At 44.4% G+C, this 14,332-nt stretch overlaps 1 protein-coding gene across 4 annotated transcripts in view; it reads right to left on the reverse strand.

Annotated features, from left to right (window-relative positions):
- Positions 1 to 448: 448 nt before the first annotated feature.
- Positions 449 to 14,332, reverse strand: part of LOC109574336 (keratin-associated protein 5-1-like) — a 34,023-nt gene continuing 20,139 nt past the window's right edge. For 3 of the 4 annotated variants that reach the window (XM_070772643.1, XM_070772642.1, XM_070772640.1), the window contains 5 exons: positions 10,181 to 10,288; positions 4,447 to 4,548; positions 3,140 to 3,250; positions 893 to 1,032; positions 449 to 717 (listed from right to left, as the gene is read on the reverse strand). In XM_070772643.1, coding sequence (XP_070628744.1) covers positions 682 to 717; positions 893 to 1,032; positions 3,140 to 3,250; positions 4,447 to 4,548; positions 10,181 to 10,288 — 497 coding nt within the window. In that variant the 3' untranslated portion in view covers positions 449 to 681. The remainder of the gene's footprint in view (positions 718 to 892; positions 1,033 to 3,139; positions 3,251 to 4,446; positions 4,549 to 10,180; positions 10,289 to 14,332) is intronic. The other variant, XM_019982318.2, reaches the window with a different exon arrangement.

Raw genomic sequence — 14,332 nt, forward strand, 5'->3', positions numbered from 1 at the left:
TGGCATGCGGGACCTTAGTTCTCTGACCAGGAACTGAACCCATATTCCTCACATTGGAAGGCAGATTCTTAACCACCAGATCACCAACAAAGTCCTACAGCTCTTTTCTTAATGAAAGATGTGGCGAGAAAGATGGTGAGACTGGAATGGTGGAGGTTGGAGTGAGAGGTAGATGACATGGGTGTTTGAAGAAAGAGAAGTGTGACATTGTCATCTTGGTGGTTGGGAGAGTGAATTTTCTTGGGAGAAAGTGTGGATAGATATCCAGGCAGTATTGAGTGCCTGGGCTGGTTCCAGGAAAAAGGATGAGGAGGAAACAGGCCATGAATTGTGATGGATAATGAAAAAGAGAGAAGGTCTGTGGATTGCGGTTAAATACTCGTTTGCGGTGGAGGTCTTAATGTAAGTGAACTAGAAATCTTACATAGAAAGAATGACTTACATAGAATGATAATTCCACAGAAATCATTTTATTCAGAAAACAAGATAATTTTAGAAGCAGTCACGCCATGAATCATCAAACAATTGCCAGAATTCAACACTTAAAACTGAGTTATTTTGTTATTGAGTTATTGAGTTATTCCACATCCTGTGATCCTGGGGTTCCGGAAAAGACAGTAAGAAAACACAGACCTCAGAATAAAGATACATTTGGAAACAATTACTGAAGGAGGCCAAGGTTCATTTATCATCCAAAGAGATAGTGAAGTCCAGATCCTAAAACACAAAGATAATTATGTTACTTTCCAGAAATTCCTGCTCTTGGCTACCAACCAGCTTTCTCCACGTGCCACCCAGACTCCCACAAGCAGAGCGGCAGCTGGAGTCCCTTCTGGGCTGGCAAAGGCCAGCAGGGACTCAGCCTCCCTGTAAGTAGCTCCGCTATACTCACAGGGACTTGGCAAGATTTTCCACAGCCATTGCTGCAGCATTTTTGGCCCGGGGGACAGGATCCATCTCCTGTGCACCTTTCAGCACAAGTTCCAAACATTCCTTCTGGCACCCTTGGACATGTTCCAGGTCTCTGTTCTGCTGAAAGACAAAACAGACTTTCCATAACCCAGGCTGGCTCTATAGAAGGGAGTGGGACCCAGTGCTGAGAGATAGCTTAAGAGTCTCACTTCCTGAGGGACCTCTAGCCTCTTCCCTTCTTGATGTCCCCATCACCCACCTTTTTCAACTTTGGAGGCACACAGGGCTGCTTTGTCTATGGGAAAACACACTGATGACCAACTGCTGTAGCGTCTTGGGAGAAGAGAAGAGAGCCTTGCCACTCACCCCCTTCTTTTGGTTCCAGTTGAAACTAGATAATTAAATCCCAGATCACAAACAGCGTCAGCTTCCCACAGATTCTACACGCCTCCAGGTGCCAACGAACACTGAGTCCCACAGTGAGAAAAATCATCAGGCCATCAGCAGCACCATTCTAGTACAGGGTTCTGATGACTATGTTTGGAAAGAAATAGCAGATGAAAGACAAAAGGCCAGGTTTCAAGTTTTTAAAAGGGAGCTCCCTGGCAGTCCAGTGGTTAGGACTCGGAACTATCACTGCCATGGCCTGGCTTCAATCCTTGCTCGGGGAACTAAGATCCCCAGTCCAGTATCCAGTGCTACTCACACTGGGTCCCATGACCCGGCAGGATCAGCATTCCTTAAGAGCTTGTTAGAAATTCGATTCTTGGGCCCCACCCCAGACCTACTGAAACTCTAGGGTTGGGGCAGAGCAATCTGGATTTAACAAGTCTTCCACCCAGGTTATTCTTACACATGTAGATATTGGAGAAACTGCTGTATATCATCCCCCCAAACAGTTTACCCTATTGAGTTGGGGGCATGGAAAATGCAGGCTGGATATTACTTTTGTGCATCAGGTGAAATGGGGGTCGACAATTCCCTTTACTCCGTGTTGGGCAGAGACCTCCTTGATCTGTGGGATTCCCTGACATACTCCTCCATCACACACAGACCCCGCTAAAAAACATCTAAGTGTGGTCCTTGAGCCCAAGACAATGGAGAGGTGTGTTAGCAAGCTGTTCTTTGGATTACACATGCAGTCTTAACTCTACAGCCTCCCTAGTTCCCAGGCCACTTTATCTGTTTGTTGGTTGTGCTGCACAGCATATGGGATCTTAGTTCCCTGGCCAGTGATTGAACCCGTGCCCCTCTGCATTGGAAGCTCAGAGTCTTAACCACTGGACAACCAGGGAAGTCCCTCTCAGGCCACTTTGATTCACCCACCAAAATTATAGCAGCGGTGCTCGACCCTAGCCTTCAGTCAGGAAAGTAAGGGAACTGAAGCTTCTGCGGGGAAAGCGCACCTGCCCGCCACTGCTGGCAAGTATCAGCCTGGATCATGAGGTAAATGGGAGAGTGCACAGAGTAGTTTAGGATAAGCTTTCGTCATCAAGATGTATTAAAATAGAAAAATGTTAAAATAGCCAAGTTGAGAAAAATCAAAAGTTGCAGAATAATACATGTGGTGTAATATTTATATGACAGAATGTGTAACTCTATCATGCTCATGAAATCTCATATATGTATAAACTTATAAAAACAAGCAAGAAGAGATTAAAAACCAAATCAAGTTCATTATGACCTCTGGGAAGGGAAGAACGGAATAGGAAAAAAGACACTTGTTCAAGTGGTTTCAAGTGTCTTTGAAATGTTTATCTATCTAAAATAAAGATATGAAGCAAATATAGAAAAATGTTAAAAAAAAAAAAAAAGAGAGAGAGAGAGAATCAGCCTAGGCAGGTGTACATACCAGTGGACTGAATGAATGGACCTGAGTGTCACACCGATGTGTTTGAGTATGAGACATCGGCTAACTTGTTCGTAACTGTGTTCTTTTCAGCCCTTGTGGAAGAATAATTTGGTACCTGAACATTATTTCACTTTTGTGTTAAGAGTATTTCCAGCCTTTTCAAGTTTTCCAATACTTCTAAAGCAAGATATTATCAATCCGTCTTCATGGTCTTCTAGACTTGGGACACGGGGCATCTTTTCCTACTCTGTCGGAGGCTCTTTTGGCCCCATTATAGCAGCCTCCTCTCTCTATGTGCAGTGGGTCTGATAGCCACTGTCCTAGCAAGGCTGAGCATTCAGTGGGTCAGGGACATGGAAGCCTTGCAGCTCTTACCTTGCCGGTCCTGGGTGGGTGAGCAGACACGGCCACATCCATTGCTGACACATCGGCTTCCTGCCGGGCAGTCCCGGTGTCCTTGGCATTGGTCCAAGCAGATACCTACCCCTAAAGAAAATTCAGTGGAAAACTGTTAAGACTGGCAGGATAGCAGGGAAGGGCTGTGAGAAGCCTTGCTTGTTTTAAAATTTATTAAATTCAAAAAATATAGACAAGCTATCTACATATTTTGCATGATCATGAAAGTAGTACATTTCAAAAGTTTTAAAACAAAAAGTTCTCAACTATATAAAGTAAAAAGAAAGTCTCTCTTTCCCCCAGCCCATTCAGCCCATTTCCCAGGAGTTATCTCCTATTTCCTGTAGCTCCTTCTGGAATCTTCTCTGTGCTTTTACAAAGATAAAGGCAAACACACCAATAATGCACAGATGTACACACACAATGCAAGGAGATGTTTATCTATTAAATTACAAATATGTGGCATGAGACTATATATATTTTTGGTATTGAAAGATGTCTTCACTAGGCAATTTAGCAATGTATATCAAAAGCTTTCAAATGTAATTTGCCCATTCCATGTTTGGGAATTTATCCTATGAAATGTGATTTAACTCAAGGACATTTATCTTGTACTTGTTATTAAAAAGTAACTCAAAACGATAGATTATCTAATTCTTCAATAGTAGAAGAGGGTATGGAAATAAGGCATATCCACATACTGGGAAACAATGAAGCTTTTAAAAATGTGTGATAGAATTGTGTTTATTGATTAGGGGTGGTCTAAGACACCTTTGTAAAAATCATATATCCTGGATTTTTGTTGATTTGTTTGTACATCTGTCTCTGCTACTATGAGGTCTTTAAAGATGGAGATCTCTGCTTTGCTATCTCCCAGCGCTCAGCACAGTCCCAGGCATGCAGTAACCACAAAAATCAACGTCTATTCCCTGTGAAATCTGAAAAAATATATCTGTGTGCGTATGAAATATGGAAGCTTTTATTGTAAATGCTAACACGGTTATCTGAGTAACGGGATCATGGAACATGTATCTTTCTAACTAGTAGTATTTCTGAGTGTTTTTTTTTTTTTATAATGAACATTATAAGCTGTATAACAAAATAAAAGGAGTTTCAAAAAATTAGGACACAGCTCTGTGACATGCTTTTCCCTCCGGAAGGACAAGCCTGAATGTGGAGACCATGGGAATTAACCATCTAAGGAGGGAAGTCGGGGCAGAGCTAAGCACACAGTCTCCCTGGGTTGTGTGGGGTCTGGGGACCTGGGCAGGGCTGGGTGTTATTACCTGCTGTGCGGACTGGAGAGCAGATGCGACTGCATCCCCTCCTGATACATCGTTCTCCAGCCCCACAGTCCCAGTGTCCTCGGCAGCGTTGCACACAGATTCCTAACGTCAGAAAAGGATCAGTGAGTTGGTGGGAATGTAAATTGGTACAGCCACTGTGGAGAACAGGATGGAGGTCACTGTATCCAGTGGCCTTTGGTTCAAAGGAATGTCTCCTCTTTAAGCGACTTGACTAAATTTGCTGCTTGTGCTTCTAGAGTCACGTGGCTCAGTGGTAAAGAATCCTCCTGCCAGTGCAGGAGATGCAAGAGACACGGGTTTGATCCCCGGTTTACTCTTGCCTGGAAAGTCCCACGGACGGAAGAGCCTGGTAGGCCGCAGTCCATGGGGTCTCGAGGAGTCAGACGCAACTGAGCGACTTCACTTTCACTTTTCACTTTCATGCATTGGAGAAGGAAATGGCAACCCACTCCAGTGTTCTTGCCTGGAGAATCCCAGGGACGGGGCAGCCTGGTGGGCTGCCGTCTATGGGGTCGCACAGAGTTGGACATGACTGAAGTGACTTAGCAGTAGCGGCAAGGAACTAAGATCCCACACACCTTCTGGCCAAAATAACCCAACATAAAACAGAAGCAATGTTATAACAAATTCAATAAAGACTGTAAAAATGGTCCACATTTTTAAAAAATCTTTTAAAAAATAATTTAAAAAAGAAAGAAAATCATTCAGAGGAACAAAGATTTGATCTAGGGATCTTTCTTGAGGGCAAAGTGGGGGAACAATTGGGGATGTAACTTGTTAAGGGACCTCTCAAGTTTTCTTCTGATCCAGCTGTGCAGAGAATTGAGCAGAATGGTTGCTAGGGAGATGGCGGGGGGTGGGATAGGATGCCATGAAAGAGTGAGCCAAATTAAAAGGAATATGCAACCAAAGCCTTTTTAGGGGACGGGGAATGGGGTCCCAGAAATAGAAGGCAAGAGGAGGAAATGTCAAGTCCTAGCAGCTTGCAGAGAAATGGACATCTCTGATCAACAGTGAGACTGGCACCCTTGTGGCTTTGAGAAACCAATCTGATGTGGGCAGCAGCTCACTGCCAGTGAGTTTGGCTGGGAGACCTTGGCTTGGGGTTCTGGACAGAGGCCCCCAGGCCCGACGGGAGGAGAGTTCAGGTCCCAGGTTTCCAGCTCCTGGCTCCTGTCTCGAGGATGGTCTAACCTGCACATCCTAATTCTCTGGTCTGGTGGGACTGTTCCATGAATGAGCTCATCTCCTATAAGATTTCCAGAGCTTTGCCATTAAGGGAAGAGAAGAATAAGTAATCCCTGCGAAAGCTCTGCAAGTTGAGCCTGTGTGCTCACACCAGCTTCCTGTAGCATCTACTTATTATCCAGGATAGACTTGTCATCTAAGATGTGGAGTTTCTTACACAAAGAAAGTCATCTGAGAGTAGAGGCTGATCCGTATCCAACAGACTATGTGTCAAAGCTGAGTCTCATCTGTTCCTTTCCAGTTTTTATTCCATTTCCCTCTTCTGGGTGACCCGAATTAAATTAGCCAGGTTTAGAGAATCCCAGGGATCGGGGGGCCTGGTGGGCTGCCGTCTATGGGGTTGCACAGAGTCGGACATGACTGAAGCTACTTAGCAACAGCAGCAGCAGCAGCAGAGGGATAAAATGTATAAGTGGAGTGAACACTAAGATTCTTTTCACTTGTCCCAGCTCCCATGAGTTCAGGCACAGGGTGGCCCCATGCAAGGAGTCACTGGTTATCTGAGCACATATGCTTTGCCAGAAGTTTATACTGTGAAAATGTGTTAAGGAAACCTAACTCAAAATCGGAGTGGGGATGGGACGAGAGTTTGGGGGGGAATGAATACATGTATGTGTGTGGCCAAGTCCCTTTGCTGTCTACCGTAACATTGCTAATCAGCTATTGTGTTGTGTTAGTTGCTCTGTCCTGTCTGACTCTTTGCAACTCCACGGACTATAGTCCTTCAGGCTCCTCTGTCCATGGGATTCTCCAGGCAAGAATACTGGAGTGGGTTGCCATGCCCTCCTCCAGGAGATCTTTCCAACCCAGGGATCGAACCCAGGTCTCCACATTGCAGGCAGATTCTTTACTGTTTGAGCCACCTGGGATTCCAATCAGCTATACTCTAATATGAAATAAAAAGTTCAGAAAACAAATAGAGTGAGGAAACCACGAAGGGAGGGCTCGCACACAGGTACCACTCAAGGCAGCTTGTATTCTTCAGCAGGAAAGAGGAAGATTTCCTGTTTGCTGGCAACTGGGAGCCGCTCTTGCCTGCAGCCAATGAGAAGCCACCACCACTTCAGACTCTCACTGTCCTCCAATGAACTTCTGTTCAAAACAACCCTTCCCAACTTTCTCCTGTCCTCTATAAAAATGCTGCTGTCCTTCGCTCTCCTGACTTGCCCCTAGTTACCACACTTTTCTTGTTTCTAATTCTAAATCCTCTGCTATTCTCAAAAAAACTTGATTTTGCTGGCTGAATTGTTTACCATTTTCTTGTAAAAGGCTGACAATACTGTATAAATTCATATATTTCGTTTAGTCCTCACACTGTGCAGTAACAGAGATATCATTTACTGGGTTTCCTTGATGTGGAACTGAGGGTAATAAAATATTACATACGGGCTTCTCTGGTGGTGCAGTGGATGGGCGTCTGCCTGTCAAAGCATGAGCTATGGGTTCTTATCCCTGGTTGAGGAAGATCCCACATGCCATGGAAAACTAAGCCCATGCGCCACAGCTGCTGGGTCTGTGCTCTACAGCCCAAGAGCCACCACTAATGCACCGGTGTGCTGCAGCTACCGAAGCCTGAGCACCGAGAGCCCCTGCTCTGCAACAAGAGCAGCCACGCCAACAAGCCCACACACCACAGCTGGAGGAAGCCCGTGCAAAGCCAGGGAGACCCAGGGCAGTCAAAAATAAAATGAATAAATAAACAAATTTTTAAAAAAAATTACATACCTTTCCCGCGTGTCCCCAGAACAACATTTTGAAATAAATTCCTAATTGCATGATGTGTTGCTTCTTACTGACAGTGTTTCCTGTTACTCCATTCTTTTCCTATTGTTACGTTTTGTTTTAAGAAAGTATGTGCTATGGTCAGGACCAAATACAGATCTACATTAGCTCATTGAGCCATCACCATATCCTCTGACATAGGTGTTGACCCACACAACAGCAGAGGAACTTGAAGTTAAGCAACTTGCTCCGAACCCCACATTGGTGAGCTGCAGAGGTAGAATTTGAAGTTTCTGGAGCCTTGCCCTCCACCTCCTTCTATGCCAAGAACAGACCTGGGGTCAATCCTGACTCAGCCACTCACTGGCTTTATAACCATGAGCAATTCACGGTCACTTAGACCCAAGAAACTTCAGTTTCTTCATCCAGTATAATAAGGAGGTATGTAAAATCTAGTGAGAAGAAACAGCATTGAAGTATTGCTTAGAATAGCAACAGTAAACAAAATCCCACCTGAAATGCCCACTAGAAGGAGATTTACTGAGGTGATGTAGTATATTTTATATGGTGGGATAGAGGAAATTTAGTTAAATAAATAAATTTATTGAATTTAATAATTAAATATGTGAAATAAAGTAAAATTAACTATATTAAGTGTTGACAGTGAAAGATGCTCCCATAAAACTTGAGTGACAGAAAAGTATGGGGTGACTTTTGGGGGTTAAAAATATAATAATGGTAAATATTATTAATAATTAATAAATGCAAATAATAAGTATAATGATGTAGAAATGTTCATTATTTTCTAGGCAGTCAAAATATTATGATTATATAAGCATTGTGAGAGAGCTTGTTCTTAGGTAGATTGATAAGGAGTTCAGGGCTCTCCAGCAGGAGAAGAGGACAAACTATTTTTTTTTTTTTTAACATTTCTGTGTCTTAGTCACATAAGATGTTTTTTCTTAACCTCTAAGATGTTATTTTTCCTCTATTTCTCCTAAGACTATCTTTTATTAAGCCCAGAGCTAATGGCTTTTTTGGGGGCTCCAAAATCACTGCAGATGGTGACTGCAGCCATGAAATTAAAAGATGCTTATTCCTTGGAAGAAAAGTTATGACCAACCTAGGCAGCCTATTAAAAAGCAGAGACATTACTTTGCCAACAAAGGTCTATCTAGTCAAAGCTATAGATTTTCCAATAGTCATGTATGGATGTGAGAGTTGGACCATAAAGAAAGCTGAGTGCCAAAGAATTGATGCTTTTGAACTGTGGTGCTGGAGAAGACTCTTGAGAGTCCTTAGACTGCAAGGAGATCCAACCCGTCCATCCTAAAGGAGATCAGTCCTAAGTGTTCATTGGAAGGACTGATGTTGAAGCTGAAACTCCAATACTTTGACCACCTGATACGAAGAGCTGACTCATTTGAAAAGACCCTGATGCTGGGAAAGATTGAGGGCAGGAGGAGAAGGGAATGACAGAGGATGAGATGGTTGGATGGCATAACTGACTTGATGGACATGAGTTTGAATAAACTCTGGGAGTTGGTGATGGACAGAGAGGCCTGGCATGCTCTAGTCCAAGGGGTCGCAAAGAGTCGGACACAACTGAGCGACTGAACAGAAAGGTTACACAACACAACAGAACATCTGGCTCAAGGGTATGTTTTTTCTTAAGCTCTGTACTAATGATTATGTAAAACAATGCATCTTGCTTGAGGACATGTTTCTCCTTCTTATCAAAACCTTCTGACTGATCCTGTTCTCTTAAGATGCCTGTTGTGGGAGTGAGTCTGGTAAGACCTTTCTATTGTTAGTAATCAATGCAAAAAAGCATATAAAGCCCCACCCAAACTAGTAAGCGGGACACTCTCTACCCGCTTCTGATGTCTATGTCAGAAGATTTCCCTATCACTTTTTCACTGTAGTAAAGCTCTGCTACACAAAAGCTGGAGAAGGAAATGGCAACCCACTCCAGTACTCTTGCCTGGAGAATTCCATGGAGTGAGGAGCCTGGTGGCCTACAGTCCATGGGGTGGCAAAGAGTCGGACACGACTGAGCGACTTCACTCTCTACGCAAAAGCTGAGTGATCAAGCCTTGTCTCTGGCGCTGGATCGAAATTCTCTCCTATGGACGTCACAAATCCGACACCGTTCACCATAAGCTATCAATTGTTCAGTCACTAAGTCATGTCCAACTCTTTTTGACTCCATGGACTGTAGTCCGCCAGGCTCCTCTGTCCTGGGATTTCCCAGGTAAGAATAGTGGAGTGGGTTGCCATTTCCTTCTCCAGGGGTTTCTCCCAGACCAGGGATCAAACCTGTGTATTCTGCATTGGGAGGCAGACTCTTAACTACTGAGACACCAGGGAAGTCATAAAAGCATACCATACATATATATATATGTATGTAAAAAAATTATATCATAATCATAGTGTGTATATACATATGCACGCACACATATATAGGCTCATCATTAGTTTCTTATTTTTATATAATGAGTATGACTTGTAAAAAAAAAGGAAATGATTAAAGGTCTTTTTAAGGGATCTTTATTGATGAGATGCCGGGCACCTGGCCCTCTGACCTGTTTTCCCCCTATAAGGGTAAGAGTGGAGGAAGGGGCCCCAAGAACGTTGATGGGTTTCTGTCTCATTTCTGATCAGCAGCACAGTTTTGAAAAGGCCAGGCAGGGCTGGCCCTGGCACACCTGGTTAGGGAACCAGGCAGGGCTCTTCATCTTACCTATTGATGCTTCGGGTGCGGGGGAGCAGACCCGGTTACAGCCTTCGCTGACGCACTGTCTTCCGGCTCCACAGTCCCGATCTCTGAAGCACTGGAACTCACAAATGCCTGCGAGGGAAGATGCATCAGAAACTTAAGTCTCAGAAGCAGGTACTAGGAAGGGGCTGCAGCAGAGAATAAAGGGAACCCTTCTTAAGAGGCAGCATCTGTGTTTTATCACTTTAACAAATTGTGTAATTTACAAAATGTCTACTATTGCAAAAAAGTTCACAATCTATATAGAACTTTTCAGCTTAAAGACTGCTTTCACAATGTACATGACATAACAGAGATGATATTATTCAGAGATGCTGATCCCATGTATCTTTTTGTTCCTGATTCTTCCTAGTTTCTGGCTTTCCAATCCCCACCCACAACCACCACCTCATGGAGTCAATGGCAACCCCTGCTTTGTGGGGAAGGCACACCAGCCTGAAATAAAAAGGCCAGGACCTGGCAGTGAGTTTTGAATTAGGTTTTGTTGAATTAGACAACAGGCTCTGCTGAGAGAGAAAAGATTTTCTAAATTTCAGAAGCGCCTCTTTGCTTATACAAGGCTTAGAAATCTGAGCAGAAAGAAGACACTGGAGATTATGTGAGTTCTCATCCCATAGAAAATAGGAAAGTCCTTCTGGTCAATGAGGAAGAGAGGGTAAGGAAGTGGGTATCAGAAAGGAAGGAGAGAGTGGGAAGGCAGAAAGAGAGGAAGGGAGAAAGAGGAGGAGAAGGGGAGAGAATATTTATGGAAACAAACATAAACTTGACCTTTTTGTTTCACTCCTAAGAAATATATTCTACAGGAAACATTTCCACTGATGAACAAAACTATAAAATCACGTTCATTATACCATCCTGGGCAATAGCAAAAAAAATGTCAAGCAAATAAAATGACCATCAAATGGTAACTGGTTAAATGAATTAAAGTAAATGTATTCACTAGTCATCATATAATCCTAAAATTATGAAATCTGTCTGTGTGGACATGGGAAAATGTCCACAACTCATGTTAAATTGTAAAAGACATATATTCATGCAGGGCTTCCCTGGTGGCTCAGATGGTAAAGAATCTGCCTGCAATGTGGGTTCGATCCCTGGGTTGGGAAGATCCCCTGGAGGAGGGCAGGGTAACACACTCCAGTATTCTTGCCTGGAGAATCCCCATGGACAGAGGAGCCTGGCGGGCTACAGTTGTGAAGAATCAGACACAACTGAGCGACTAAGCATAGCACAGCACATATGTCATGCATGATAGGATACTTAATACAAGAGAATAGGATATATGCTAATTTATGCAACTGGAGGCCACAATAGAGGGCTTATACTAATTTCAGTATGGTTCACAGATGACCCAGGCTCTCTCTCATTGTCTATGTGGCTACAGGTAAGTCTTTTCACTACTGTAAGCCTTGGTTCCCTCATTTGTTTAAAAATATCCGTTACTACTTCTGAGATTTTTTAAAATCTCAGAACAATCTCAGAACATGCCTGGAAAATAGCAGGAACTCAGAATTTGATGTTTCTTCCCACAGTGACTATGTATCTGTCAAGGAATCAGTTAATGCATGAGGTTGGTAAGTCCTTCCAGACACCAAGTATCGTCAAATAGTAGACGCTGCAAGTTTTCAAACACACGTGGAAACTACTGTACTCAATAAATTACTAAACAGTTTAATAGCATCACTGAGTCAACTGGATAATCAACCACCATGTGGACTGCCTGACACTTTTTACATAATTACAGTGTCCTCATGGGGCGATTTTGAACATGTGAATCCAAACACTTTAAAGTGTTCAGGTCTCTAGGTTGGACTGAAGGCTTGTTAATTGTCCTCCAAACAGAGACCAAGGTGAAAACAGGGGAGGGCCCATGGCAAGGCTGGGATTTCATTGGAGATTTTTGGACTCCGGATATCCTGGTTTTCCACAATCACATGAGAGTGATGCTCCCTTTCCATGAAGGGCATCTTCTGAAACGGCACATATGCGGCTCCCATGCTGCCAGGGTCTTTTTCTACCATTTAGTGAGCCCTTGTTATTGTGCCAGTTCTAGGCAAGTGACTCACATCTGTGATCTCATTTATTTGTCACAAGATCACTAGGAGATGGGCCTTCTTAATCTCAATGTACAGAAACCGAGACTCTGGGAGCTTGAGTAACTTCCACAAGACCCCAGAGCTAGAAAAAAGCAGACACAGAATCTGAGACACACGAATCTTTCAAAATAAAGATTTGAAGACAAGCTTCCTCGTTACCGCTGCCACCTCTCTGTAGCACTAACATCTGTGTTCACCCACGAACCAGGATGGGAGGACAGCCCCAGAAAGCTGCTTCTATCAGAAGACCTTCTCAGGATGACGCTGTGGATCCTGACTAAGGGAAGGGAGGGGAGCTGTGGAGGAAGGCAGGCAGCCAGCAAGACGTGGGGAAGTCCCACCGGGACAGGGCTCGCTTGCTGCAGTTGGGACTTGAGAAAAGAACAGAACACACCATATGACAGATGCGGGTCCTTTCTATTCAGCGTTCTGTGCCTTGAGGAAATGAAGAAAGAGACAGAAGTGGTGACTCTTGAAGAGTTCCTCTTGCAGGGAGGCTGTTGAAAAGTGTTCAGGGTTTTTCAAGTAGAGGACACCAGCTTTGCCATGTATTAACAAGTCACATAACTTTACTGACCTCAAACTTCTATGTCTAGGAAATGAGTGTGACACAACAGCTTAAAAAGATGTTACGAGGAATCAAGGCACTCACACTTCCCCCTCATCCACTCCACCCAGGGCTGCCATGTATGGTTTTACAGGTTGTGCACTGCACAACTATGTCTGGTGACAGGATGAGCGGAACTATAATCCATCCCATCTTCATCCTGAAGCCTTCCACCTGGGCACTGCCTCCACCCAGAGAGAAGGGCAATTTTTCCACATGGATAAAGGTATTTGGTCACCAAACTGAGCACCCACTGGACTCTGACCACCGTAAGAGGCCTTTTTCTCATTCTCCCAGAGGTGACATTTGAGCTTGTGGTGATTTCCATCCATCCTTAGTGGCCCAGCCAAAAGCCAAGCAGATGTCTGTCTGTGCGAATGCTCCCTCCTGACCAAGGGAGCCTCGGGGAAGGCATATATCTGGCACTCACCCTTCACTTGTTTCTGGGCTACCATTTATTGAGCACTAAGTGCCAGGCACCTGGCTGCATATTTAGCACAGTCTCACTTAATCCTTAGAATGACCCTGTGAGATAGGACTATTATCCTTGTTTTAGCATGAGTAACTAGCAGCCATCTCAGAGCTGGGAAAAGGAGGGGCCAGGGTTTGAATGCCGTCTGTGTGACTGCAAGCCTCCTCTTACCCTCTACTGCTGTGAAGGCTCTCTGGAGCTAGCAGCCATGTTCTCATGTGAGCTGGGACAATGATGTCAGCCCCAGGACTAGCCTTCCCCATCAGAAGCCCCAGGGCCTCCTGTCCTAGCTCCGCAGAATGGGGCTGTGTGGGTCAGGAGGGGAGTCCCAGGGGAAGTCCCATCAATCAGCCAGACCTGGGGAAATACCCGCCCTGGGACAGAGGCAGCTGCTCCAGTTCACCTTGCAGAGAACAGGACAAGAAGATCTGAGCAGGAAGGAGATTAAGCGGGCAGTGAGGCCATGAGAATGAGCCAGAGTGTGGCCAGCAGCTGCCACGCCAGGGACACACACTTGTGGCCACTTCATGCAAAGATGCAGGGTGGTTTTTTTCCTTATAGTGTGAATGTGGAGGAAAATACAGGCCATGAGGATAATGTCCCATCCTTATTACTTTGGGTGATCAGCTGGGAAGTACAATGGCATTGGATATGAAGAGACCGCCGCTGCCGTTTATTAACTGCCTGATATAGGAGGAGCACATACTGTCCTTGAGGCCTAGTTTCCAAGCACTTGAAATGCGGGTAATAAGATTTGCTTCTTGAAGGTGTAATGAAGATAAAATGCAAAGATGAGGTCTACAGACATTTCTACCTTATCCGCCTTAGCCAGCACCATGTTATGACTGGGGAGGTTATGCAATGGTCAGTGGCAGCCAGCAGATGGCGCCACGGTAGCTCACTCTACAGACCTAGCTCCTGTGCCAGGCGCCCCGGAATCG

This window comes from Bos indicus, chromosome 19 (assembly GCF_029378745.1).
Source record: "Bos indicus isolate NIAB-ARS_2022 breed Sahiwal x Tharparkar chromosome 19, NIAB-ARS_B.indTharparkar_mat_pri_1.0, whole genome shotgun sequence".
NCBI classification, from domain to species: Eukaryota; Metazoa; Chordata; class Mammalia; order Artiodactyla; family Bovidae; genus Bos; species Bos indicus.